This window comes from Solea solea, chromosome 7 (genome assembly GCF_958295425.1).
Source record: "Solea solea chromosome 7, fSolSol10.1, whole genome shotgun sequence".
In the NCBI taxonomy this organism is placed as follows: Eukaryota; Metazoa; Chordata; class Actinopteri; order Pleuronectiformes; family Soleidae; genus Solea; species Solea solea.
In genome coordinates, this window is record NC_081140.1 from 10,966,951 (window position 1) to 10,993,255 (window position 26,305).

General features: G+C 39.9%; 1 protein-coding gene across 2 annotated transcripts in view; it reads left to right on the forward strand.

Moving 5' to 3' along the window:
• Positions 1-662: 662 nt before the first annotated feature.
• The window catches only part of kcnab1a (potassium voltage-gated channel subfamily A regulatory beta subunit 1a), an 87,778-nt gene continuing 62,135 nt past the window's right edge, over positions 663-26,305 (forward strand). The window contains exons 1-2 of one of the 2 annotated variants that reach the window (XM_058634924.1): positions 663-733; positions 1,311-1,935. In XM_058634924.1, coding sequence (XP_058490907.1) covers positions 1,670-1,935 — 266 coding nt within the window. In that variant the 5' untranslated portion in view covers positions 663-733; positions 1,311-1,669. Of the gene's footprint in view, positions 734-1,310; positions 1,936-8,708; positions 9,490-26,305 lie in introns of those variants that run through there. The other variant, XM_058634923.1, reaches the window with a different exon arrangement.

Consider the following 26,305-nt stretch of genomic DNA (forward strand, 5'->3'; position numbering starts at 1 on the left):
TTACACTTGTTCTTTCTTTCTCCACGAGCTGAGAAGAAGGACTGGCTAACTAGTTACCCTCAGACCAGTGCCATGTTTTATTTTCCCTGAAGAAGTCTGGATTTAGACCGGTATTACAGACATCTGAAAGAGCAAAATGTGAAAGAGAAGCTTGCATGTTTAAAGGAGAGACGGGCAAAATGCAAATGCCTGAAATGCCTGAAAGTTGTGTATTTTTATTTTCATTAGATTTAATCTTTTAAAACAATAGTATCAGGCATGAAAATGGTGCTTTGGCGTGTCCTAGTGGTGATATGCAGTAACTGCATATCACCACTGGGCTATGTAACCACATTGTGGTTATATAACCACATTGTGGTTATATAGCTGTTTCCGGGCAGGTGGAAATGAGGAAGACCACAGAGAAGGTTTATGGATGTTGTGAAGGAGGACATGAGGACAGTTGGTGGAACAAAAGAGGTCACGAGATGGGGCATGATGGAGGCTGATGATCTGCTACAGCGACCCCTAAAGGGAGAAGCTATAAGAAGGTTTGGACACAGCTCATGACTTACACACTCCACTCTGTATCCAAGTGCTGTTTCTCCTCTCCTCCCATCTCAGACTGACTTTGAACTGTGTGTGATAAAGCTTTTGTTCTTTTTTTGTGTCCCTCACTCTTTAGGCGTGGAAAGAGTTCATGCATGCTGTGGCCCGAAAGCATTTGAATGTAAAGTCCATCAAACAGACTCTGGTAGGTGTATTGGTGTGTTTTTTTTTTTTTTTTTTTTTGTTTTTTTTCAACAAACAAAGAAAACGTGCTCACATGTTGTTGTGTTCTGCAGCCAAACATCTGTGTTTTAAACATTGTTATGCTTGGGAAAGGTGTAAATTTGTGTTTCTCCCACCACAGCATGGAGTCTTATGACACAAGGAATGGTGTTAAGACTCAGAGACTCTGAAGTGGTCTGCGAGCTGTGCAAATATAGAGTAGTCACTCATACCAAGTCTGGAGATAAAGGGAAACATTCTGCAACATGTGCTGTGTGTTAATAAATGTTAATTGCCATGCTTCAAATAATTTAAATAATTTGCGTTGCGTTTATTGTCTAAATCCACACTCGCATTATTATTTTATTTTCTCGTTTGACTACCAACAGGTCCACAATCATTCCATTGTGTATGGAGATAGACAGATTGCTATTAATAAATATATAATTAAAATAGTGCTCTGAACGCATCTGTTTTTTTTTTGTGTGTGTGTTTGCATGTGCGTGTGCGTGCATGCAAACATTGTCGTCATCCTGGCATGTGTGTCTCCTTCCTTTTAGGCCATTGCAGCCTGTGACGAGACAAGGAAACCAGGATCCTGTTTCAGGCTTGATGAGGCTATAAGAGAGGTAGAGAGCACACTTCACAGGCAGAAAGAAAGGCAGACAGAGTGACAGACAGAAGTCAGAACAAACAGCAGAAAAGAGCAAGTTGAGGAAGTGAATTACAGAAGATGAGAGAGACAGAGAGAGGTGACCTGAAATGGCAGACAAAACAAGCTTTTCTTAGACATGCATGACTGATCTTCCCTAAAGAACGGCAACCAAGGACTAAGTCACACTTGGGAACTCTGAAGTTCCTCCTCTTTGACTTGTCCCCTGAACTCTGCCCTTGAGCGAAGGGGGCACCTTTTGGGGCCATGCTAGCAGCCCGGAGCAGTGGAGGTGGCATCAGTGGGCATCCACTGCATGTGCACCGCAAACAGTCAGTGGCCTCTCTTAGTGGGACAAAGGGCCACCGGAGCAACTCGCAGGATGCCAAGCGCAATTCCTCCGCTGGGAAGCAAGGGGCACAGCTCCGGCAAAAGGCGACACTCATCAGAGAGATGGAGACGACCTGGTACCTGAAAATGTTTGGACTGGGCAAAGAGGAGACAGTTGCACATAAAACTGGCATGCCCTACAGGTCAGTCAAGTGTGTTCAGTGTGTGTGTGTGTGTGAGAGAAGTCAAATCACATGTCGCTGAAAGATACCCTGACAGTGCAAATAGACTGAAGGCCTGAATGTGATAAACAGAGCCACACATTAATGCAGCACACACACACACACAGCTGCCCTCTGTGCGTCTACGGTGCCTAGAATGCACACAGTGGATTGGCAGACTGAATATAAAGCTGCCTGCAGGGACTCAAGGAAAGACACATTCTAACCACCTAACAGACAGCTGCAGCTGTTCAATTCTACAACATCTTAAAATAATATTCACCACTTAATTAACTTGTTTGACAATTGTTTTCTAACTGAAAACTCAAGTTTCTCGCGTCAAAGTCCATAGAGGAAATCGGCACAGAGGAGTTGTTGTTCCTCTGCTTTAATTTAAAATTAGCTTGGATTCATTTAATAGTTCCTTACTAATGAGGCAGCAGTAGACAAACAGCTTTTGTGTCCACAACCAACATTTGCCATCACATCCTCATATTATTAACACATTAATGCCAGTGTGTGCGTGGTGTACATTAGGCATGGTCAGTGTATGTATACACTGACAGATTACTTAAGTATTTTGGGCTGGACCACAAGTGCTTTCACATGACAGTTGTGACAATTGTGTGTCACAGACATGACAGTGGTCGTAGCGACCTCTGGCCTGCAGCTGTGTCACCTGATCTGGCTGTTATGTTAATAGCTGGCATCTAACGTGCTGCATTAAACTGCGTTGACATCTTCTAACACTATAGCGATAAAACATATGGCGGCTGGACTAGATGTGATTTGATTCCTGTCTTTGTGACAGACAGACAGACAGACAGACAGACAGAAAGCACAAATAGCATGACACATGTTAGTGTACGTAATCATTATCTAATGTCATTATTTTAAGAATTATTAGGGAATAGTTCACTAATCATTAGTTGTTGATGCACTGATTAACTAACCTTTTCACACTTAATGCATCCCCTCATACACACTTTCCTGAAGTCCGATGCCTTCTTGCAGATGCAGAGTGTATTAATCGATACCGAGTACATGTTTATAACAATAATAATAATAATAATAATAATAATAATAATAATAGTAATAGTACACTTTATTTATACAGCACTTTTCTTATTTACGCAGTACTTAGGAATCACTTGATTAATGATTACCTAATGGCAGAGGTGGAATTGTACTGAAATATTCTACTCAAGTAAAAGTACCATTTTACTTAAGTACAAGTAAAAGTACTGGTCTAAAAATGTACTCAAGTTAAAGTAAAAAAAGTAGCTTGTTTAAAATGTACTCAGAGTATTGTACTCAAGTTTATTTTTTAACAAGGTTGGGGTTCTTTCTTGTGTGGTGCAAAAAGGACAAGGGGACACAAACCTCACATTAATTGTTTTTAATTAAAGGCAAACCTTTACAAACTAAAGTGCTGACAATATGAAATATGTAAACACATAATGTATCAGTCAACATGGGTCAAAGGTCACAAATGCTTTAACTTTCTCACTCACTCAATTCACCTGTCCTCATCACTCACCTGTCCTCACCACTCACCTGTCCTCATCATTCCCTGCCAAATGTGTGAAATTATTATTTTTTAATTCACGCCAACATTTTTTTACTCACTAATGGAATGTGATTTAAAACGTAGCAAAGTACAGCACATCCAAAAAAAACAAACTTCAGTAAAAGTTACTTTACAAAGTACAAGTACCTAGTTAACTAACCATCTCTTTCTCACACATAGATGTTTTCAGTATTATGTTACTCCTCCCTCCTTGCTGTGTCTTCCCTCTCCTCACTCTACTCGCCTTTTTTGTCACTAAATGCCTAATCCGTCTGCGTCTCATTCCAGTCATCTAAGCCTAAAGATCCACATTCATTGGTCTGCTCTCTGGCCTTTATTCTCCTCCCCTGTCTCCTCTGCTCTCTCTCTCTCTCTCTCTCTCCCTCTCTCCATTCTCCAGCCTCCCTGTTGGTTTTGGCTCAATCCACTCTCTAATTTAGAGAAAAGACAAAGCGGAGCAGAGATAGCTGAGCAAAAATGTTCAGCCCTTCCAAATATTTATGCAACTATTTCTGCCGCATAGCAACATGGCACGGTACTGCTTATTCAAAGAGATTTCCGTAATCCAAATGTGTTTGGTCACTGTTCAGAGAGAATGAATTGGCAGAAGTTGACAGGCTCATGCAGAGCGAACTGTCGGCTAGATAAGCAGTGAGATCATTTTGCTCAGAACTTAAAAATTGTCACATGTGAAGAGGCTCCATGTAATGTTGCCCTCCCTTCACAGTTACAAAGAATTCTTGCAGCTCAAAGTGCTGATTGATGTCATTCTCTGGCCTCGTTCATGTCACAAGTGACACATACAGTACATGGCTACATGTATTTGGTTTGTGTGTTGTTTGTGTAGTCTGGACATAATCAGCAGGATCAGGATCAATGAGTTTCCTTTCATTCATATTCACTCATCACATAACATTCACTTGGTGACAAGGATGAAGGACAATGTTAAATTATAGTTTAGTCAGTTTATAGACATCATTGATCCATTCAAAAACTGATATAATATTGATAACTTAGCAGAAAGCACTTGGCCTATACATTTTGATCTCAGTTGTGAAGTTTTGTGGCGGCCATTTGACCTGAAAGACTTATGTTCAGCTTTGTTTTCAGATGTGGTTTTTAAATGTTACTTGGTGACATGTTGGTGACACACACACTTCACATGCTCTTCACCGACAGGCTCATAAACTTAGGATGAAAGTCTCTCGTGGTTAGACAGAGTGACAGGTGCATGTGGACTGTGCTGTGTGTGTGTGTGTGTGTGTGTGAGTGTGTTTAGTAGTGAGCTCAGTGGAGCATGAGTATGAGACACTTCACTGTGTGAATCACTTAGCAAGACCTTAGCACACACAAAATACATGTGTGCACACACACATAAATTGGTAGACAATGGATGAATGTGACTCCATTACTATGACTATGATCAAACTTAAGAATAGCTAATGACCGACTCCAGTGTACCTCAACAAGTCCTCTACACTCACACACTCGTTTGCGTAGGATTCATAGTGAGGACCCACATAGACATAATGCATTGCCTAGCCCCTTACCCTAACCTTAACAACTAAGTGCCTAACCCTAACTTTTAACCAGGTCGTAACCCTCAAAGAACCCTTTTTAGGGGTGACAGAATGAAGTGTCCTCACTTCCTTAGGTTTATAAGTTTTTTTATTCCTCACAAAGATACCCATAAAGAATACACACACACACACACACTTTAAATGGCATGAAATCGATTTATCTCAGCTCTCTCATTTGAATCTGAAAAATTACTGCGATTTTAAGCTCCTTAGTGATTTTGCCCAAAAACTGGGTCAGAGAAATGACCACAGGAATCCCAGGCTGTCATAACTGAGCTGAAAATAGCACTTTCTTTTCCTTAATACCCGTCAGTGTTATTTAATTAGAATAAGTAATTTTTGCACACACACCAATTAGTGGCGATGAATTTGACCTCTGTAGTATAGTGAACACACACAAGATGGGCACAGGAGCAGTGGGAAGCACTTATCTGCACCCAGGGAGTAAAGGAGGGGATTAGAATAGTGTCCTTCACGTTATGAGCCCAATTCCTTTCCTCTAGGCCATGGGCTACTATAAGTTGTTTGGTTTTGATAGGGATAGAATATTTTCTGACGTGCAACCTGCTTTAAACGGTCTTTTGCATGTTCACTTAGCCTACTACTGTATATTTAACTGTTTCATGTTATTCTCCTGTTGATCAGCAGCCCTCTGATTTATTTGACAAAATATCCAGAGATGACATTATAGGCTTGGAGATTCATATGAAATAAAATAATGCAATAATCGAGCTGACTGTGGATGATTTCAGACTCAGTCAGCAGAAGAATCCGTCATCTCTTTATTGAACATGGCAGCACTGGCTGATCGTGACAAAGTGTCACACAGTCTATATGAGCTGTAGGATTCCCCCCCTGTGTTGTAGTTTTGCTTCCAATACTGATGGATTCATTTTAGAGACTAACCCTAATCCTTTTGTCACAGGGCAGAATTTTTAATGTTGTAATCATATTTAAGTTTTGTGTTTTTATTATTATTTTTACTTATTTGCTGCAACGCTTTCTCCTCTATTATTAATTAGTACATTTTTAAATAAAGTTCTTACAGCAGGGAGCCAACAATTCAAGGCTCTACAGCTAAACTTGATTGACAGCCAACAGCACTGCTGCCTTCTCTGACCAGGTGTTGAGATTATATTTCCTCATAACACTTGAGACAAAGGAGTGGCAACATGATACAGTAGCGGGGAGAACAAAAACATGTGTACGATTAGAAGTTGATGGATGGAGTTTTGGGATACTGCCCAAAAGTGGCACTGCAAGCACCTTTTTGGACGGGCACAGTAAATAGATGTAGCCATTTCTCAGTACCTGAAATACTGTAATGTTAAACAATATATACAGTACAGTCAGTGTGATGTGATAATGTCAGCCTCAGTTTGCTCCTGTCCCTCAGGATTAGGCTAAGGTTTTAAAACGATAATAAAAAAATGGGATTTAGTGGAGAATGTAGGGCAACACATTGGTGTTAAACGGGAGCAGGACACTCCCTGAGGGCTGGAAGCTGATCAGTGGCATAAATATTGCTGCCATTGAGTCATAGAAGGAGCATGTCCTTCCATGTAAATGACACATAAGTACCATTTTACACACTGTGAAGATGATAAAGTGTGGATGTGTATTTAGTCATCTAATCTTTTTTAAAAAAAAAAATTTTTTTTTTAAATGGCTGCTCTACTTATTCTGTTTCTATCACACTGTGCACACTGGATAATTATCAGACATATGCAATCATTAATCATTGTATAGGGATTTCTTTTTCCACTGGAGGGTGTACATGAGGGGGTGGTGGGGCCAAAATGAAAGAGAGAGGAAAAAGGCGACTAATTAGTCTCAGGAAACGTGAAGCTGATGCTGGAAACAGCCTGGATTTAAAAAAGAAAAAGGAAAACATTAGAGTTAAAGGAAGTGAAATAAGTGAAGATATTGTTTTCACCACGTTGCCTCTTGACCTCATCTGACTCTTTTTGTCAGTGATTCACACTTCCTCAAATGACCAATAGCAGCTCAAAGGACATAGGAATGAAAAATATATGAAAGGAGAAAATCAAAGGTCCCAAAAGCAAACCAGCATCAATAGTTTGTTTTACTATAATCAAAGGTTAATTGGATTACAGTAAATGTGTGCATGTATACGCTCCGTGTGCACGATTGTGTCAAGTGTCTATAAATACTCGGTAAATACACACTGGCATTGCATAAACTCAGCTGACTTTCCTGCTGTCGGGCAGGATCAGTTTTTCCATCCATCCTGTCGGACAACAGACACAGCTGCCCCTCTGCAAACATCCATGTCTACATTTTTATGTTTGCGTGTGTGTGTGTGTGTGTGTGTGTGTGTGTGTGTGTGTGTGTGTGTGTGTGTGTGTGTGTGTGCATCTTTACTGCTGTCTTTGCAATACAACAGTTACTGAAAGATAAACACAGTGAAGCATGAATTGTATTTTACACATTAAATCAATTATTAAATATAATATTTATATTATTATAAGCAGTCAACCTTTGGAAAAATAATATTGCATATGCCTCCCCCTTTTTTTTTTTTTTTACCTCAACCTTAAACCTCAATCCAAAGGAACTCACATCCCACCACAAAGTTCTAAGTTTAAAATCACAGTGTAAGAAACAAATGGCAGCCAAGCAACTGGTTCAGATGATGTGACAAGAGAAAAAAAACAAACAAAATAAATGATGAATTTGCATGAAAAGCGGACATAATGAAGTGCTTTTATGTTTACACTATTGTGTGGACAGGTTTTCTTTTTGGCAGGGTTGTTCAGAGTGTGCTGACCAAGTATGGTTTGCTGAATACCAAGAATTAATCGACGTGTGTGTATGTGTGTATTTTTGCACACACTTGCGTGTGTGTGTGTGTGTGTGTGTGTGTCTATAATGAAAGACTTACCGCGTGTGTCGGAACGAAGAAATGTCCTGATATGGGAGAATAGCATTCCTCATGATTCCCACAATTCATTGGAGGACCAGACATGATGTCACTGAACAATCCCATGAGGACGCCCCGGGTGAGAGATCATATAGAGTAGTGTGTGTGTGTGTGTGTGTGCGTGTGTGTGTGTGAAATGCAATGTGTGTATTTACTTTAGGTGTTTGTTATTGGCAAAAGTCCAGAGTATACTCTGTTTAGAGAGAGGCAGAGGAGAAGCAGAGGAGGAAAGCAAAGATAAAAAGAGAAGAGGTCAAATAAAAGGAAATGTAATTGGGGCGTTTGTGAAAGGAAAAGTGCCGAAAAAAATAAAGTTTAATATGTGTGTCTGTGCCAGATGAAACCAGACAAAGGAGAGGAAAAAAGCATGAGATGTAACCGCTGAAAGGGAGACAAGGGAGGAAATCAGGAGAAAGTAAGAGGGCTTATGACGGAGGGAATACTGAAAGACAAAAGAGGGATGATGAGGAAAGTGAGAGTGGGAAAGAGTATAAGAGGGAGTTGGTAAAAAAGATAGTTAAAGGAAGGAGAGAGAGGCAGAGAGAGAGAGAGAGAGAGAGGGAGGGCGGGAAAAAAATGTCCCAGATTCCCATGCCATTTAATAGGGAGCAAAACCAAACTGAGCTTATGATGTAGACTGGCTGAGCAGGGGGCAAAGTGACAGCATGAGTGTGTATGTTTGTGTGTGTGTGTGAGAGAGAGAGTGAGACAGTGAGTTATCTCTGTGTGTATGTCTTTTACTCTCTCTGTGCATGTGTGTATGTGAATAGAGAACATATTTGGCACAGCCCATGGTGAAGTACATGTAAGGATGTGCAGCCTGCAGTCAGACTAGACTACACTTGATTATTGATTCTTGGAAACTGCTTTTCGCTTTTCAAAAGTGTTTTTTTTGCCCCAGAAGTTGGATTTTCTTGCCTCTCTCTTTTTGCGATTTTTAAATAAGAGGACTGTACTTATGTGGAGCGTCATCCAGGGGAATACTCATCACTTCTCTTTTTTCATTTGAGATTCAGTCGCACAATCACCTGTTCCTGTGCTCCACTGTAGCGCTGCGTGGGCAAAGGGCCCACCTGGATTATTCTGAGTGTACATGTCTATGGGACAGACTCATAGAAGAAGGGAGAGACTGAAAGAGAGAAGAAGGTGAAGAAGAGGAGAAGGAAGATGTATCTGTACAAAGCGACGTGCCCGGACATTCCCAACCCAAAGCAGAAGGGGTCCAGAGGTCAAGGCGGGGTCCAGGCTCAAGGCCTGAGCCATGGAAGGCTCGTCCGCCAGACGTCCACAGGGACGGGACCTCGACCTTACACTCCTCTCATGCTTTGGACGGCTAAGAAACCCAAAGGCGTGGTGAGGCTCAAACAGCTGGAGGAGTTTCTGAACGTCCACTCGTTGTCTCTGCACGACACAGTGAAGAGTCAGACGGGCATGGTGTACAGGTAACCACACCTGTGTGTGCATGTGTGAGGTGTTTATGGGACATATAGAGAAGCTTCATAACGCTCTGAGGTTGCCATGGCAGCCCTAGCAGCCTTACAGCTGATAAGTGGGATGGTTGGTGTCCCTGCCAACTGCTGACTTGTGATTGACTGAGTTGTTAATGGTGTGTTGATGCCGGGTTTTTCTGCCCTTTTGGTGCATGTGCTGACTGTGGTGCCTGCTGCTTTTCTACTTCTTACTGATCACTGATCTGTTTTTTTTGGTTTAGCTTTACTAATTCAGAAAAATCTGATGTGTGTGGAAACCTCTGAGCTGAAGATTCAAAGAGCACAAAACCAGCACAACCAGCCACGCGCTCACATACTGTATCTTTAAAGTTAAAACGTCCAACACTTGTAAGCTCACCGTTGTTGTATTACGCAACGCCAAATGCATCAATAGTCCCAATTGACCTTCATGTGGGACCCAGTTGCTGATTGATCACTGACAGCACACATTTATGTAAGAGTACATCATTCTGACTGTTTTTATTACAATTTTTATAACGGCTAGTATTATTTTGAATAGGAAAACCTGCCATTTCCAACAAATATATGTTTCATTCATTCATTCATTCATTGTCTAACGCTTTATCCTCTACATGAGGGTCACTGGGAGCTGAAGACACCAGACCATCACAGGGTTAGAGAGACACAACCATTCACTAACCCGTATCAATCATATTCGACCTTGAATTTGAACTTAAATATAAATTAATATTTTATGCTATGCTATGCCGTGCAGTTGGTCATTTCTCTGTTCATGTTTACAGTGTTTTTAAAGCAGAACAACTAAAGCATTTTTAATTTAGTTACAAAACAAGTAGCATGTAATGTGATTCAGTAATTGAAGCCGATGCTTCAGGCTCAACAACACTGAGAACATATATGGATTTAACGATCATCCAAATGGCTCACGTTAAATGTTAAATTAACTTTGTGTTTAGAAAACCATCCGTCCACCATGGCATCTTCACGGAATCCTTGGTCCTTTTATTTCTTTAGTTGTTTGCCCACGTTGTGACTAAGCATCAGTGCTTTGATGAGAGTGTGATTGGAACATTGTGGATCACTGCTCAGCCCTCAGGCGACAGAGCGGCATGAAGCTGCTTTGTGTCCGCTGTGCTGTTGTCTCCTGTGGAGAATGACAGAGAAAAATGATCTTAATAAAGAGTTTCTGCTGCTGCTGCTGCTGCTGCTGCCTTCAGTTTGTTATACAACTGGCCTCAGCAAGGATGCCCTTTTACAACCACGGTTCATATTCTAGCGGCAACACATATCCACAGGTGTCCTCCACAACATCATGGGAATCACTCAGAGACTATTTATAACAAGGATAGAGTCTTCTAAATAGCCACCAGGGACGACTCTGCTGATTGCAAAAAGAACTCTCATTTAAAAGGAAAGCCTATGGGAAAATGAGCCTCCTTCACACTTGATTTACAGCATCAGTTAACATTTTCCTGATGAGTTCATCTCAATCTCTAGTTTCAGGTCTTCTTCAACAACACAGCATGTAAAGTAGACGATAAAGAATGACACATGAGTGGACAACAGTGGGATTGACAGCCTGGTTGCAGGTGACATCTGTGAACTTCCAGTTGCAAAATATAAACATGACACTGGCCATATCGCAATTAGATGACGTCACAACAGGTTATGTTGACAGCCCATAATGTTGATTATATGTATTTGAGTAAGGAAAGAAAAAGCTAAAAACACCTGTTTAACACAAATATTGTTTTTATTGAAAATCCAAATGAGGCTGTTGTTCAGAAATGTGGCTCCATGTGTGATTTATATTTGGAGATGCTGCTGGATTAGTGTTTCCAAGAACTTTGGTCATTGGATCAGCTCTTTTATTCCCCGGGCTTTCTGCTCACTGATTCTCTGGCTATATTCTGCAAACATAACTATGTAACAATCCGTGTAATAATAACATGAGCTAAACTTATTAGATGTGTTGGCACAGATGAATTGGGAGCTTAGAGCATGACTTCCCCATCACCCCTCTGTGTTCTCCAAAGAGAGAGAGGGAGAGAGAGAGAGAGAGGGAGAGAAAGGGAGTGTGATGGCAGTCTCCCTGTTGGGTCAACCAGGCTATGGGAGCTCATATGGCCATGTGTGGTGAGCATTTTGCCTTGGGACCTTGGCATATGTGTATATATGGGTGTATGTGTGTGTGTGTGCGCGCGATTTAATGTTTGTGTGTATTGCCATAGCAACCTAATAAAACAGCAATTTTTTTTAATGTCCTCAAGTTATCCTTTTGAATATTTAATAGGAGTTAGAAAAGATGAAACTGTCCATGATTTCACCAGGTGAAAAAAAAGCAAAAATAATTCATGTTCTTTCTTCTATTTTATCTTACCCTCTTCTCAACCAGTGTCAGGGTCTGCACTGCACTCAGAAATGTTATAGGTAACAGGTCGTCAGTGTCACAGTTAACCCAATTTGAATGCACCAAAACAGACGCCCGATAACAGTAAGTAGACTGACGCCCCTCAGTACTTTGCTGTATATTAAAATTTTACTTGACAGCTTGTAAGGCTGAATGTTGAATATTTCACTCCTAAAACCAATTTCTGCATTGATGCACCAAACTGATGCAACATTACTATACCCTAAAACCCAATGTTCAACACTGGTAAAGATACACGGAACACGCATGACTTCTGTTTGCATTCAAAAATATGCACAATGCACAAAGTAGAAGAACTCACTCGCATGCCCCACAGATTATTATTCATGAGTTTAGGTCAGAGTGGGGCGTAGGTGTGTGCTTTCTACAGTAAAGGAGCATCTGTGCATGTGTGTCTGTGACACACTAACTGCACATCATTGTAAACGTGCATCTTGACGGCTGCAATTCAGAAAAAATGCATTCAAGGTTTCCTTGAGGCAAATATTAACGCTACTTTTTTCGTCAGTGGCAGATATTATTGCTACATTAAAACACACACATGGACCATGTAAGAAAAGCAGATGACAGACATTTTGTTCCAGAGACACATGTTGGTCCTGAGTGTACATCCAGTAGGTTTGTGCTGGTATTTCCTGCTGGCATTCCTATTCTTCACTTTATTTGTCTTGTCATTCGACTCTCCTTTCATTGTAATGAAGAATGTACAGCTGTTACAGTTTGCTGTGTCTTTTTGTTTGGAAAAGCAAATTAACATCAATCTGAAAATGATAATCAACAGTCCTGTTTAAAAGGAAAAAAAAAAAGAAAAAGAAGGAACACAATGTAGTACATCCCCTTTTAACCTAAATGCCAAAGTGGTAACAGGCACTGATGCACTGATCAAACATTCTGAATTACAGTGGCACCAATTCAATCAGCATAGTAGGAAAATAGATTAATCAAAAGCCCATGATATTATTGGATACAGAGCAGAGGATGCTGGGTAAATGGATGAGAGTGTGGGGGGTATTTAGACCTCCAGGGAGCTGAAAGCCACATATGCCATGTGCTTGTGTGTGTGTGTGTTTGTACAGAAGTGTAGATGTTTGTCAGTCCATCTGATTAAATGTTCTCTGCCTGTTGATGGACAGTGGTGTGAAGGTGACTGAGTTACAGTGTCACTCACACTCCCTCGTTACCTTCTTTACCTATTTTCTGCTTTGGTTTTTCCTTTTGAATTGTTTTTGTCCAACTTTTTTTTTATCAAAGAAAATATTGCAACCTCAGAGCGTTATGCAAACTTCATCATTGTTAGACATCCTTTAAATCTAAACCAATTGTCAAATGAGTTCACACAGTGCATCAGCTCCACACGAGTCTGGGGTGGTAGTGACACTACACTATAGCAGTGTTTTGGCAACAGAAGTTGCACACTGGAGGTTTAAAGACCTAAAGATTCTTACTCCTACAAATAAGAGAGAGCAGCAATGAGTGTCTGCTCACTGCAGGCAGTGAACAGTCTGTCCTACCTGGACTGGAGCCTGTGTTTATACTCTGGTATCTGCCTATGTAAGGAGAAGTGATCCAAGCAACAGGTTTATTTATTATGGCCCACTGAAACAGAACGAGGGAAGACTTGGAGAGGAGTAAATGGAGGTGAAGAGACATGAACAGAGCAAAAAGACTTTGTTGTGTGTGAGTCACTTTTCTTCATGTGTGCAGTCACTATTGTGTCAGTGTGTGTTCTTAATCAGACCCTTGTGAAGCTGAAGTTTGTGACCGACCGAGTCACTTGAGAAACAGTGAGCAAAACACTGTGCACGCGACCAGACATTCATACAACATGCATTTACACGTAGCTCCGACGCAGACAGTCAAACACAGCCGTGTACGTACACATGCAGATAAATGCGTCGATTTCTCATCCTTTATTCATCTTGGAAAGCAAGTGAATATTTAATATATAGGAGCTGGTAATCCTCACTAAATACTTAATTGGTCTGGTAGTGACAAAAATGTGTGTGCGAAGGAATGAGCAACTTGCATTTTTTTTCCCCACATGTGTTTTATTTGTAGATAAATCATTCAGCTGCAGTTTTAGTCATCATCATTATGAATGCAATATTTAGTAGTGTGAGAATCTGGTTGATTGGCTGCAGTTCAATAAAAGCATTTGCAGAGGGTCTTTAAATAACGGGTGGGTATGGATGGATTTATGGCTGTACAGTATCTGGTTTAGCGACCTATATATTCTGAGTTATTAAAAGGCTTAGAGTGTGTGATGAGCTTTACACATAAGGAACCCACCAAGATCCTGTGACATCTTTGTCTTAGAACTAATGATGAATATTTTGATGGACAGAAAGAATGACACAATTATAAAACCAGTGTATTTATGGTGCAGCGTCACATATGCAGTTACAGATGATCATTTATAGAAAACATATACATATTTTATAAATTACTATTAGCACTGGAGCTCAACCCATTCATTCGATTGTGATCATAATATGGTGATACAGTGGGTGCAGCTTTTCAAATGTTCTTTTCTCTGTTTTAATTGATACATTTGATTTTTCTTTAATAATGTAAATTTAGACTTCACTAGAAAACATTTTAGTCATTTTAAATTTGCAAATGTTCGGTGTTCTTTATAAATCCAAAACAAGTCAATGAATCAGGACTAAATATCAAGACTACAAAATACAATTCAACAAAATGACACATTACAGTAGTACAGGAGTCACTCTGAGTGTATGTTGGCAGATTACAGCATTTTAAAGTCACTTTGTGATTTTCTCAATGCATGATTATCCAGAAAATGGAACTACATCACACTTCACACCTGTGTTTTTCACAGATTTGGTCTCTTTACGTTTTGAAGCAGCGCCCCCCTCTGGGTGGAGGTGTAATTACCCAAACCCAAAGGTGTAACGCATTATGTTGTGATTGGCACAGGCATGTTGTCACTCGTCAGTTTATTCTTCAGAACTGTATTAACAAACAAAAGACAGCAACTTTATTACATAAATAAGAGTCAGCAGGTGCAAGTTACTTTTCCGGTGAGGAGATTTGGACAGGGAATTCAAACATGGACTGTCATGTCAGAAAAAGATGCAGTGAGAGAAGATACAGTGATGAAAAGAAAATGAAAATGGCCTCTTCTTCAAACAGTGAGTAACAATTTTAAACTTTTGACTCCCTGATTTTCTGTTCTGTTTCACTCACTCCTGGTTTAAAGTATGACAATATTCTCTGCACAAAATCATGTGACCTTTACTCTAGTTGGAGTTGGACAGAGCCATGTTGTTCTCTATGCACTAATGTAAATAATTAGTATGTGATTTCCAACTATAACAGGTGCAACCCAGTTAAGAGGATGTGAAATAGATGTTTGCTTTACTGACTCTTACCGACCGTTGTTGTGGGCCCTTTTTTAAAATGTGTTCACCTGCTGATTCTGGCCTGTTGCCCTTTTCCAAATGCTTTTAAATCCTGTCAGGAATAAGGGCAACTGCCATGCTGACAACAGCAAACAAAAACTGAGTTTTGGTGATGAGTCATGAGACTGACCCGCTTCTCGTATTGTTGGGGTTTTCTGTGCAAAGAAGTAGGGACGACTTTTATTCTATGTACACATACCATGTAATGTAGATACAGATGTATTGTGAACATTGCTTAGGGAACTTCTGGCTAATTATCACTCACTCACTGACATATAGAGACAGACAGCCATTCACTCACACTCACACCTATGGTCATTATATATATATATATATATATATATATATATATATGTATGTATGTATATATGTATGTATGTATGTATGTATGTGTATATATATGTGTGTATATATATATATATCTATATATATATATATATATATATATATATATATATATATATGTATATGTATGTATGTGTATGTATGAAAATCCTGAAACTAGATATTGAGACCATCAAATAAATCTCAGTTACAATGAAGAAGAGATCTATAAGGATATTTGCATGCTGGTAAAGAGGAAATAGCTGCTTTAAGTGCTTTGTCAGGTTTTACTGGTCAACGTGTGCACAGCTTGTTCTCTCTCACTTTAGACCCTTTTTAGAGCCATTTCATTGACAGTTCCTTAGAAAAGTGACGTCTCCCCTATTCTAACCTCCTAATCAATGTATGTCTAACCTCTATTACCTTTACATTCATTCATTTTCTACCTCCACGTGAGGGTCGCGTTGGAGCTGGAGCAAATCCCAGCTGAAATGGGGTGAAAAGACCGTGGACACCCTCGACAGTTGATCGCACGAAATAACATACGGACCATTCACTCTCACATTCACTCTTACAGTTAATTTAGAGTGTCTAATTAGCCTAATGCGTGCATGTTTTTGGACTGTGGGAGGAAACTGGAGAACCCAGACAAAACCCACGTGCACACGAGGAGAACATGCAAACTCCGCACAGAAAAGTGTGGCGTTTGGTTAGGTGTGTCCTATTACCTTTACACTTAAAACTTTTAATTGCACGTGCTAAATATATTTCTAGTGAAATGGATGAGGGACACCAGATGTGTCCCTGCTTAGTCAAAGCTGTTTACATACTGTGCTAAACAAATAAACTGGTTACCAGGTAGCAGTACCCCAACACTCACAAACACACACCCACACAGATCACCAGTGTATTTGTGAACCACTAAGTGTGATCAAGTTTGTACCTGACATGACTATTATTCATGATTAATCACATGAACACACACACACACACACACACACATGAATATACTGTTGTTTCACTTTTCTCAGCAGTAGTTGGCTCTGAGTCAGTACTGGAGAGTTCAGTTACATGTGTTCCAGAAAAGGAGATTCAGGGATGAGCCGCAGAGTCATTGTGGATCACCGGACTCGTCAGACCAGTCCTTGAAACTATCTCAGCTTTAGAAATGATCAAAGCTTTACAAAAATATTCTTGCTTTGTTAGTTCTGAGGATTATTTAATGCAAGAAAGGTTTGAGCTTTGGCAGGGAGAGGATAATCTTGGTGATTCCTTCTTCTTTGTTTTGCTTTTAAACTGATTTACCGGTGGCAGGCTGTTTTAAGAACTCATGATCCAAAACGCTTCTGTTCAAACACCAGTCACCCATCTCCCATCCCCTTGCTTGGGTGTCACTGCCCCACTGCTCCTCCTTCTTGCTGTTTGTTCATTATTGATGAGGAGTGATAAGTGGTTATTTAAGAGGCAGCGCTGTCTTTTGGTCGCAGAGGTCACTTGAGGATAGAAACCCAGAGGAGGTTCATCTTACACTGCTAAAGGGAAAAGAGCCAATCTAACTAGACAATGAAACACACATGCACACACCATCCTTTTGCTTTGAATCTATTAAGGGATGTTCAAGGTGACACTGTAGCCTAAGGGTAAATCAGATCATAGCTGCGGTACCTAAACTCAATAGTCTGTGTCGGCTGAACATGGCCATGTAGCTCAATTAGAAACACTCACAGGGACTCACTCTTTCGTATGTGTGTCTGTGGCGAACATGAGACTGAGCCACTTTCAGCTCTCTTACTGTTGGCCCTCTGTGATCAGTGGAGCAATGTTTTGCCTCTGCTGTAATGATGATGCCATACACATGAGGGGTGATTGTGTGGGTGTGTGATGATTCCCTCCAGGGGAAATGAGACACTTAAAAACATGTTTAACGTGGGTGGGATGAGCAGGTGATACCAAAACAGTCTTATGAAAGGCAGAGCAAAGGAGAGAAAATAAGTGTCTACTAGTTTGTTCTATAATGGTTGTTTGCAGTGTCACCACTAGGGGGAGCTATGAACTTGCCATCACTTTTATAATGAGCACAAATGTGTGTGAGAGCAGGCAGAAGTAGGTTGAACTCAACACTGTATCGATCAGCAGTTTTTTCCTCTCTGACTGACACAAGTTAAAAAACTTTTAGCACCTTTTGAAGCAAATATTTTACTTAACTGTTCAATTGTTTTGCAGCAGTGCCACACTTCCTCTCTGTTTTTACTGGCCACAAACCAAAACCTGAGCAGCTAAAAATCAATTGTCCACTCATTCCTCAGCAATTCTTTTTTTTTTTTTTTGTCAAGAAGAAAGTTTTCAGCAAAGTAGGAGTGTTACTTATTTCTAGCTGTATATAACCTTCATACCACAGCTCGGGGAGGCAACGCAATGTCCAAGCACAGCACTTTTACGCTGTGTTACTGATCATTTTCTGTCTTTCTGTCATTTCACCTTTCTTCTAATAAGCCAATTTCCTGTGGGCTACTTTTTATTGCAGGGTTGTTTCCACATCACAGCTGTCATTTTGCTCTTGCCTATTTTTTTTTAATCTCTCTTTTCATTTCTCCTTCCTTTACACCACACCCAGGTCCTCTCAATAGTCATTTCACTCCATCTATGTTTTTTTGTGCAGTCATGCCCATCGTGGACACTGTGTCAGTTTTAGTGCCACCATATATCTCTGCTTCACAGCACTAACACTGATACACTGACATAGGCAAAGTTTACACTTCCTTGGATCAGCACTTTTCTTGTGCTTTCTCTCACTCCTGTGTGTGTGTGTGTGTGTGTGTGTGTGTGTGTGTGTGTGTGTGTGTGTGTGTGTGTGTGTGTGTGTCTTCACAGAATATAGTACAAAGAACAACTATATATGACTTAATGCTGTTTTTCTCCAAAACTCACTGTTTAGAGAGAAGCGGTGGGATATACATTATTGCCAATACAACCTTGGTGTATCACAGAAACAGTACACACACACACACACACACACACACACACACACACACACCTGGTTTCCTGCAGTATCACTGTTAAAACACTGCAATAAGCACAGGCGGGCACCGTACCAACAAATGCACTATACTTAAAGAATTGGACACAAATACTGTAGTCGTTGCATAAATGAAGCGCATGCATATCCATTAGTGAACTGTGTTGGCTTCAGTGCAGCAGTGCAGCACAGATTCAGTGATCCATGGCTGGCGATTGTAGTTTTAAAATGTCATTCATTTCAGTTTTAGCAGTTGTCATCAGCTTTTACCAGATTTTCAGTTACTTAAAATATTTGATTAATGTGAGGTTTCAGAACAAAAGCCTTGAATGACATGTAAATGCTTATGAAATAGACTGTGGTCTGCTGTTTACTGAAAAATGCTTCAGAAAAACCCCCCACACTCGAGACCCACCTTAAAATTGCTGCATTGGCTGCCAATTAAAGAGTTGTTTGTACTTGTGAATGGCCTTACTCCATTAATGTTTACCAAGGTCTCGTCATGTTAAGCTCAGGTTATCTCTTTATCTTTTATGGTCTTAGTTGCTGAAATAAATCTGAGGATTTTATTTAAAGCAGTGTCTGTAATGAGTCTTGTTACGTAGTCCACTTGTGACGGCTGTGAATGGCTTTGTATGTCCAAAAACGTATAGGAAAATAACTTTTTTGATGTATGAAATCTCCCATATAGGAATATTTTACATTGATATTTGTATTTATATTTGCCTGATGATGGACACATGCACAGATGATAAATGGCACACAAATGATGGGGAATCACTTGTGTGTAGATCATTGACATGAGTGAGGACTACACTCTCTCTTAGTGATGACTCGATACCACTGTTTCTGGTCCGATACTAACATCTCAACCATACATATTTAGTGACATTCATGTCTGTCTGTCATACAATAAACATGTTAGTATGCTAATTCATTTGCCACCAAGCATTTACATGATATTTAGGGTTTATGGATAGTGTATTTTTCCTTCTTTCATATCCTATGTAGTGATTTCGAAGGACTTCTGCTCTCTGTCATACAATATATACTCATTTAAACATGCTGTTTTATTGTGATTAAATAAACTTGTTTCCTCTGTACTATGAGGAATATTCATGCCAAAATATCAGGGAACTCAATGTGAGATCAGAATTTGGTTTGATTTCAACAATAGCCGGTGGTTTGACATGATGCGCGAGCTCTGCATTCAACTGCTATTATCTTCAAGTGGTCTCATGTCATCACTCACAGTTTAAGTCATTTCGAAAGCAATCGGCAGTAGAGACTTTACAAACATCAATTTAACAATCCAGATACAAAACACCTAAGATGCAAACATTTTGGACCCAAAAACAGAAACTGGACAGAGGCTCAGTCTGGCTCAGAGGCTGAGGCCGGACTGAGGTTTTCAACCTGGGCTTTACACATCTGATGGTGAGCGGAGTGTGGCGCGAGAACGTGAAGAGAAGCAGAAGTAAACCTACAGCACAGGCAAATGGGAGCAAGTTGGTTCCGAAAATGAACAAGATAACGTAGCTACAGCATTGCACAATACCAATACAATTTAAATATTGTAGTAGTTCAGAGTTGGTCAAATTGTCATACCACATGTGCGTGCATGTCTGTTTAATTCTACAAAAAAAAGTTTTATGCTGACCTCGGAGCTGCACCAAACACTGAGTGACCTGCAAGAGAAATACATTTCACACAGCAGAACTTTTCTGTTTCCCTCCAGCTTTGTCTTCACTGGAGAGGTTTGAGCACTCTGGAGCAATTCCCCCCTCATGTTCCTGCTCAGCCAACCAGGACAAGGCTTTTTCCAGGGGTTTATATAGCGCCAACCTACTGTGAGCCAACTTTTAATTTGCCGACTGAAAGAGCAAGGTGACTCTAAGCTGCTCCGTCTCCACAGGAGCCATGTCACATTGGATTATAGTGCTTTACAAAATGTGTGCCCAAATCCAACAATGAATGTCAATTACTGGTATTCAAGGCTTCTCTTTGTTGTGTGTTACAAAGACTTAATCCAGGGACAGAGGTCAGATAGAGTCCAAATTATACTACATCCCATTAAGTCTAGGTGGGGCTTTGTTCTCTTGTGCAGGTCTCATTTCCATGGGTCAATTTGTCTCACGCTAAAGGCAAACGATTATGAACTCTCATTGTGCTTTTGTGAATGAGAAGCTTTGATATATTCTCTCTGTGTGGGTTTGTTTGTGACAACCACATGGTCTTCAGGGAGTTTCTTTGTGTTCTTTTAGTAAATGTTCCATTTCAGATGGGGCACAACATTTTAAACCACGTCCTCCAGACAAAAAAACGTGGAGTAAATATTTAAAGTGTGTATGCTGTGGAGTTTAAGACCACAATTAATGTCTGAAATACTTCACTTTTTGCAATTTGTGACAGTACATTGCCTTGTACGTATTGGTTTTTCTTTTCAGCTAATTAATGCGTCATATTTTAGAGGCACAATTTTCATTTTAGTCCTTCGTTGTATTCATCTGAAAATGACTCGATTACTCCATGGCATAAATGAAAGCTTTATGTATACCGAAGCTGATCAGCAGTATACACTTGAAGTAACATTAGCTTTAGCTTTACCAGCTATAAAATGAGATTGATGCACATGCAGCTGCCATGTACAGATATTGGAGTAGAAAACTTGAACAGCTTATACGAGTTTTTAGACCCCTACGTATGCAGTACAGTACATGTACAAATATAATGTTCTCTAACCCTTCGTGCATGTCCAGAGGGAAAAGGTCATGAAGTGCTTGGAGCTCATTTGAAAGTGTCACCTGTGCATTCAAAGCTGTCTACATTATTATATGTGCTCTGACCTTTACATTGATTGTGTGGTAAAATGTCACATACCTCATCTTAGTTAATGTGAAGACTTGTGTCAAGTGCATTGAGGGTTTCGGTCTTTTATTGCATTGCAGAGGTTTTATGTTTTTAATGCTTTGACTTGGCTTTTTACCTCAGTTTTATTGCACAGCATTAAAATATTGCCTTCAATGTTGTTATAATTCTGATTTAGTCAAGTCATTATTACTCTTGTATAGATGCTATGTGGACTGCTGTTTTCAGAGGTTTGATCAAAATGTTTTTTTCCATGCAGTAATATTGTAGTTTTTGAGATGATTACACGCGTCTGAGTTTGCAAAAGTGGTTTTCAGTCAGTGGCGAGGGCAATAACATAAAATCTCATTCATATGACATGACTGTGTTTCTATAGTCTATGTGTGACATGATGCAGCTCTGACACTTTAGTCTTCCCACGGCAGAGTGCACAACTTTCTTATGAAAATTAGACTTTTTAGGACACCTCTTTTATGAGTTTTTATATAAAGTTTACAATGAGAAGTCACACCAACAAAGTTTTCTGCAATGGCAACTTGTTAAGTCAAAGATCCACAAAACATGAGCTCAACTTGGGAGTAACATGGATGAAGTTTCTAGGGTGCAACACCCATCCTTTATAAAACCGCATATAAAAACACACACGTTCAAAAACACAGTAAATGGAGATGTCGACACAGTTGAGAGCGTTAAATGAATTACGTGAACGGTAGAGACTAATATGGAGGGCTACCATATTAATGTATCTGCACACACCTGTCCATCTGTCTCAGTCAGGTCAAATCTCTGTTGGCCATTAAACCTCCAGAACGTTTTTAGCATCTTAAACAGGCAGAGTTACTTTTCCCCTCAGCTGTTCGCGGTGTGACCTATGGACATGCACAGGGGTGTTAATAGTCTGCAAGCCTTCGTTCTGATGGACATCTGCGAACGATGTTCAATGAGTGATCACAATAATCAACATAGTCATTAACAAGCCAGGCCGACTTCATAATTCATCATAATTTCCACCGACTGTGGCTCAATTCACACACCGCTGTGCTACATCACTTTTGTCATTGCTATGTTATAACTGGTGCTCGCGGGCACCGCATTGGTGACCACTGCAACATTACTAGCATGTGCCAAATAACCACTATAATTACTGAAACACAACTAATCTGCAGCATAGTGCTGTGAAAGTGTCTGTTTTGACTTTTTACACATCAAGTGTTTCACCTCTTCCGAAGTTTCCATTATAAGCTTTGGCACCTTCAGGAACCATGCAGGGCAGGGGTTCCTGAAGACCAGAATTGGGGAAACACTGGGTTTGCTTTATCAGATATCCTGGAGATTTCTTAATTCTACTTTTGTGCTACTGGCCCCTGGTTTAGCTACAGCGCTGCTCTTTTCTTTCCCTCTTTCTACCAGTGGTACCCGCAGCTTCATTTGCAGGAGGCTGCTTTTCTTTCTGTTCTTGTTTTCTTCATGTCCTCATCATGATGTGCACTAGTGAATGGTAAACAGCTGACAAAGCACGCTGAAGGTTTCTGTATCAATGCAGCATTTGTGGGGGCGTTTTGCCAACCAGAATCAAAAATCAACAATTCTTGATTGTCATTATGCATGTGCATAACGTAAATAACGTAAATAAAACAACTTACAAACTGTACAAAAATTATAGATAGATAGAAAACTGGAGAAGGACAGAATGAAAAATAGAGAGATGGATGGAACAGAATTGGAAAAGATGGTGTCTGAGAAACACATTTTTTTTTTCCTCCTTTATTTAACCAGATAAAAGACCCATTGAGATCAAAATCTCTTTCACAAGGGTGACCTGGCCAAGAAAGGCAGCCGCACACATCATAGTTAAATAAAAAACATATCAGCAGCAGCAATGAAATTTGAGTGGATCTTTTATGGTATAACAGCAGATATTGTTTGGCTTCGGTCCATCATTTCTTCGGTGCATCATATTTTTGACATACCTGGAAAAAACTGCAACGAAACATGCACTTTAACCTCCTTCTTCATTACACTAATTACTGGACACCCTTCCCTTTTGAAGGTGACCAGTATACATGTATCTTTCATTTCTCCAGATGCTGTCTGGTTGCCATCTGGCATCTTCAGTCCTGCCTGGTGTTATTTTATTGCTGCTTTGTTCCACACACATAACGCCTCCATACTGTTTCCATAGCGATGCTATCATGGAGATGACGGCTTCCTCATGGTGTTACCACTCTTGACTATCAAGTGTCCATATCTGGAGATACTCTTGCAGTCAGGAACAACGCTCTCTGCAACAAATAGCTGATTGTAGTGCAGGTAGTGTGGGTGTATGTGCTTATTACATGGTGCAAGTTGAAGAACACCCTCATTATGTCATGCAAGTGACAGAATTATGAAAAAGTTGTGCGTTGCACTTTTGTTATCAGAAATCCACCTGTAAATGCAACAGTTACATCCAGGTAAACCTGGGTGCATCACGAAAAATGGAGACTCCCTTTTCCCAACTCCTAAACTGCACCCACAATGACATCATTTTATGGGTTTATTAAAAACCAAGCCTCGTATACAGTACTACCTGGTTACAATGTACCAGCACTTCCTAATTTTACTATTTTGAGTACTGGCACTTCTCATAAGGTGTTACTTTTGTTAAGATTATCTTTCCAAGTCATTATACGCCCCTGAATAACAAATACCAAGTGCACACTACAGTATGTGAAGCTCACCCGTTCTCGCGATAGTCTATTGTTTGTTTCTAGTGTCTAGAGTTTTTATTTTTAATGTGAAACAAGAACAATATCTACTGGAAGTGTTTAAATGTTTCACTAATGTTTAGTGATAGTCACTGACTTGTTCTCACATTTGTTTCCCAGAGGACAACATAATAACTGGACACCAAATAAAATGGACTGTGTAAATGTGAAACAGGGCCAGTTTTTAGTTATTCTAAATGGACTATGGAATATTTGTGAACATCACTGACATCTTGTGTTTTATGATTTAGTAATACCGATATATATATACACGCTTCACATGACTCTGGGGTTGCAATGGAGACATGAACTGTTTTAGGCACAGCCATTTAAGATGAACATGTAACCTGTAAAAACAGACTTGAGACCTTAGCATGTGTCTTTGTTACAATTTATGCCACAGAGGTAATCAAAACATGATCGTGTAGGCCTCTCTTTATAATGCCAGGCATAATCTGCAACATAGATTTTGTGAAATGGTCGTCTGCAGTGGTAGGAGCACACAGGAGGTCCTTTGTTGTCTGTGCAGGCAGAAAAGTCCATATGGTAATGTCATATGGTTAGAAAAAAGGGTCTGTATGATCTGCATCAGCATCAGCATCAGCCACATAAGGCTTAATGCGCAGATATTACCATGGTGACCAACCTGGTGATTTTCTGTAGATTTTTAATCTGCAAGAATAACACTTACAGCTCGTATGCCACGGATTGTCATACAAAGTGTTGAATTAGAGGAGCTGCAGCTTCCTGTGACATTCATTATTTTTCTATTACCTGAGCTAAACTCAAGTTAAATTGATTTCTTACTCTTTTAAAATCTATTATAATTTTAATGACTTTGCTATGGAGAGGGTTTTAAACGAACTAGATGGTTTGTCTTTTAGAGAAGAAATGCTGCAGTAAACATGGTTTAATTATATTTTCTGTATTTCTATGAGGTCTGTTCGCTCCGCATGTAAATTAAGCATGTACTGTTCAGTGAGTTAAAAATATACAGCCTAGGGGCATGAGCTCAACATTGTTATTCAACAGACGTACATATACTGTACTTCATTCAATTTCTGCCAATAAACACCCGTGTCATGTGTATGTTCCATTCCAATGCTTTTCATTCAGCAGCAGTGTGCTATTTTTGACTCCGTCTCTGTGGCATTGGCAGCAGTAGCAGGGCAGGACCTACAGTCGGCAGTGTAATCTGGGACCGTGCTTGCTGAAGTGTTTAATTAAAATAAATGTCATTAATTATAGCATTAAAGCTAATGATGATGATGAGAGATGCAGGACTAAGTACAAGTGTCAAGTTGCGTGTATTGTAAGACTGAGGGGGTGACTGATGAGTAGAAGCTCGTAAGTCTTTGACTATTCTTATCTTCACCAGCTGTCTCAAGTCTAAATAACGAGCCGTAATCTAATGCTACTCTGAGAACAATGGCGGTCACTAAATGGATACACTCTGGATTATGACCCAGTGGTGACCTGCCTGCATGAGTGAATGGGTGATAACAGAGAGGAAAGAGATGCCTAAATCATTAAGCTGTGTGTTGACATGATCATGTGGGTTTACAGTATTTTGTAAAAGTGTATTTCTACTACTAATAGAATTATCTAAACTCACCATTGACAACATCTACTTAAGATTCTTCACTGAGTTTTCTGATGATGACGGAAGTACAGTATATTTGCTTTTTTTAAATCTGCATTAAGTATTGTTTGGTCAGACTTGTTTTTAAAACAAATAAAAATAATTTAGTCAGTTAGTCATGTAATGTATGAGGAGATGTAGTTTCATTTTCAGGGTTTTTTGTTGTGCGATGAGGGGATGTGGCAGCTGCCAGAAGGTCTGACATCTTTCCACTGTGATATCACTCGCTCGAGAAAGTCTCATTCTCATTTAAAGATTGTGACAGATGTGGTTATTAAATAAATGTATCACTATGATTACATTTGTATTTAAAACAGCTAAGGTTCAATGATA